Below are 1,953 nucleotides of genomic sequence, written 5' to 3' on the forward strand. Positions count from 1 at the left end.
AATGCACTTGATGTAGCCAAAACACAGTTGTACCACTTCACTGCAATTGTGATTGCTGGGATGGGATTTTTCACAGATGCTTACGATCTCTTCTGTATTTCTCTGGTAACCAAATTGCTCGGCCGCATATATTACCACCACGAGGGGGCAGGAAAGCCTGGCACTTTGCCTCCAAATGTGTCTGCTGCAGTTAATGGCGTCGCCTTTTGTGGTACGCTTGCAGGCCAACTCTTCTTCGGGTGGCTTGGTGATAAATTGGGTAGGAAAAAGGTCTACGGAATGACCCTTATGCTTATGGTCATTTGCTCAATTGCTTCTGGCCTGTCATTTGGGAATCAACCGAAGGGTGTTATGGCTACACTCTGCTTCTTCCGTTTCTGGCTGGGCTTTGGCATTGGCGGTGACTACCCGCTCTCGGCCACAATCATGTCTGAGTATGCCAACAAAAAGACTCGTGGAGCATTTATAGCTGCAGTTTTTGCAATGCAAGGTTTCGGAATTATGGCTGGTGGAATGGTAGCAATCATTGTGTCTGCATCATTTAAGGCCGGATATCCTGCCCCTGCATATCAAGATAATGCTTCTGCTTCGACTGTCCCAGAAGCTGATTATGTTTGGCGCATAATTTTAATGTTCGGTGCACTTCCAGCTGCACTCACTTACTACTGGCGTATGAAGATGCCTGAAACAGCACGTTATACGGCATTGGTTGCCAAGAATGCCAAACAGGCAGCTTCTGATATGTCCAAAGTATTGCAAGTTGAACTTGAGGCAGAACCTGAAAAGATCGAGGGGCTTGCTCAGGAGAAAGAGAATAGTTTTGGCTTGTTTACAAAAGAATTCCTCCGACGCCATGGACTTCACTTGCTTGGAACGACTAGTACATGGTTCTTGCTGGACATTGCCTTCTACAGTCAGAACCTTTTCCAGAAGGATATTTTCACTGCAATTGGATGGATTCCTGCTGCCAAAACAATGAATGCAATCGAAGAAGTTTACAGAATTGCGAGGGCTCAAACTCTTATTGCCCTCTGCAGTACTGTACCAGGCTACTGGTTTACAGTAGTATTCATTGATAAAATCGGAAGATTTGCAATTCAGTTAATGGGATTCTTCTTCATGACAGTGTTTATGTTTGCTTTGGCTATTCCTTATAAGCACTGGACACACAGAGAGAACCGAATCGGATTCGTGATTATGTACTCACTCACGTTCTTCTTCGCCAATTTTGGGCCAAATGCCACGACATTTGTTGTCCCAGCCGAAATTTTCCCAGCAAGATTAAGGTCCACGTGCCACGGTATATCAGCAGCAGCTGGCAAGGCTGGAGCCATTATTGGGGCGTTCGGATTTTTGTATGCTGCTCAGCCTACTGATCCAAACAAGACTGATGCTGGATATCCTCCTGGTATTGGCGTTAGGAACGCGCTTATTGTTCTTGGTTGTGTCAACTTCCTCGGAATGTTGTTCACTTTCTTGGTGCCTGAGTCGAAGGGTAAATCACTGGAGGAAATGTCGCGGGAGAATGAAGATGAAAATGGGACTGAATCCGAAATGAGACCACAAGGTGGTTGTGAAATGAGGACAGTTCCAATTTAGTTAATTTCAAGTTTTTGAACTTGGTACAGATGTATGTCTGTACTTCAGATTTATCTTAAGATGAGATGAAATAAGCCTTCCTGTCTTGCTTGTGCACAGCTTAAGAGGGAATAGACGAATAGTATTCTCTCTATATGTTTGATGTTGAATGTATTGTGAAAATCTTTCCAATCGAATTCAGTTTCTTTCTTGTTATTATGAAGGAAACTTTATTGAGAATATAATTGTCTTTCATTAATATGAATACATTATTAAATGTTACGTTAATAGAACTTAAGAAAACAGAATAATGGAAATGTCACCCAAGTTTTGGTATTATTTAATAGATACGTACAAGTAATCAAAAGTATGTTT

General features: G+C 42.4%; 1 protein-coding gene across 1 annotated transcript; it reads left to right on the top strand.

The window, feature by feature from the left end:
* Positions 1–6: 6 nt before the first annotated feature.
* LOC111390556 (inorganic phosphate transporter 1-4-like) lies at positions 7–1,820 on the top strand. Its single transcript, XM_023015610.1, has one exon. The coding sequence runs from the start codon at positions 61–63 to the stop codon at positions 1,597–1,599; it is 1,539 nt and encodes a 512-aa protein (XP_022871378.1). The 5' UTR covers positions 7–60; the 3' UTR covers positions 1,600–1,820.
* Positions 1,821–1,953: the final 133 nt, after the last annotated feature.

The sequence above is a fragment of the Olea europaea genome, unplaced genomic scaffold (assembly GCF_002742605.1).
Source record: "Olea europaea var. sylvestris unplaced genomic scaffold, O_europaea_v1 scaffold69, whole genome shotgun sequence".
NCBI lineage: Eukaryota > Viridiplantae > Streptophyta > Magnoliopsida > Lamiales > Oleaceae > Olea > Olea europaea.

What these genes read in the sequence shown, in the direction of transcription:
- LOC111390556 (XM_023015610.1), top strand. Translation starts at nt 61, where the DNA reads ATGGGATTTTTCACAGATGCTTACGATCTCTTCTGTATTTCTCTGGTA.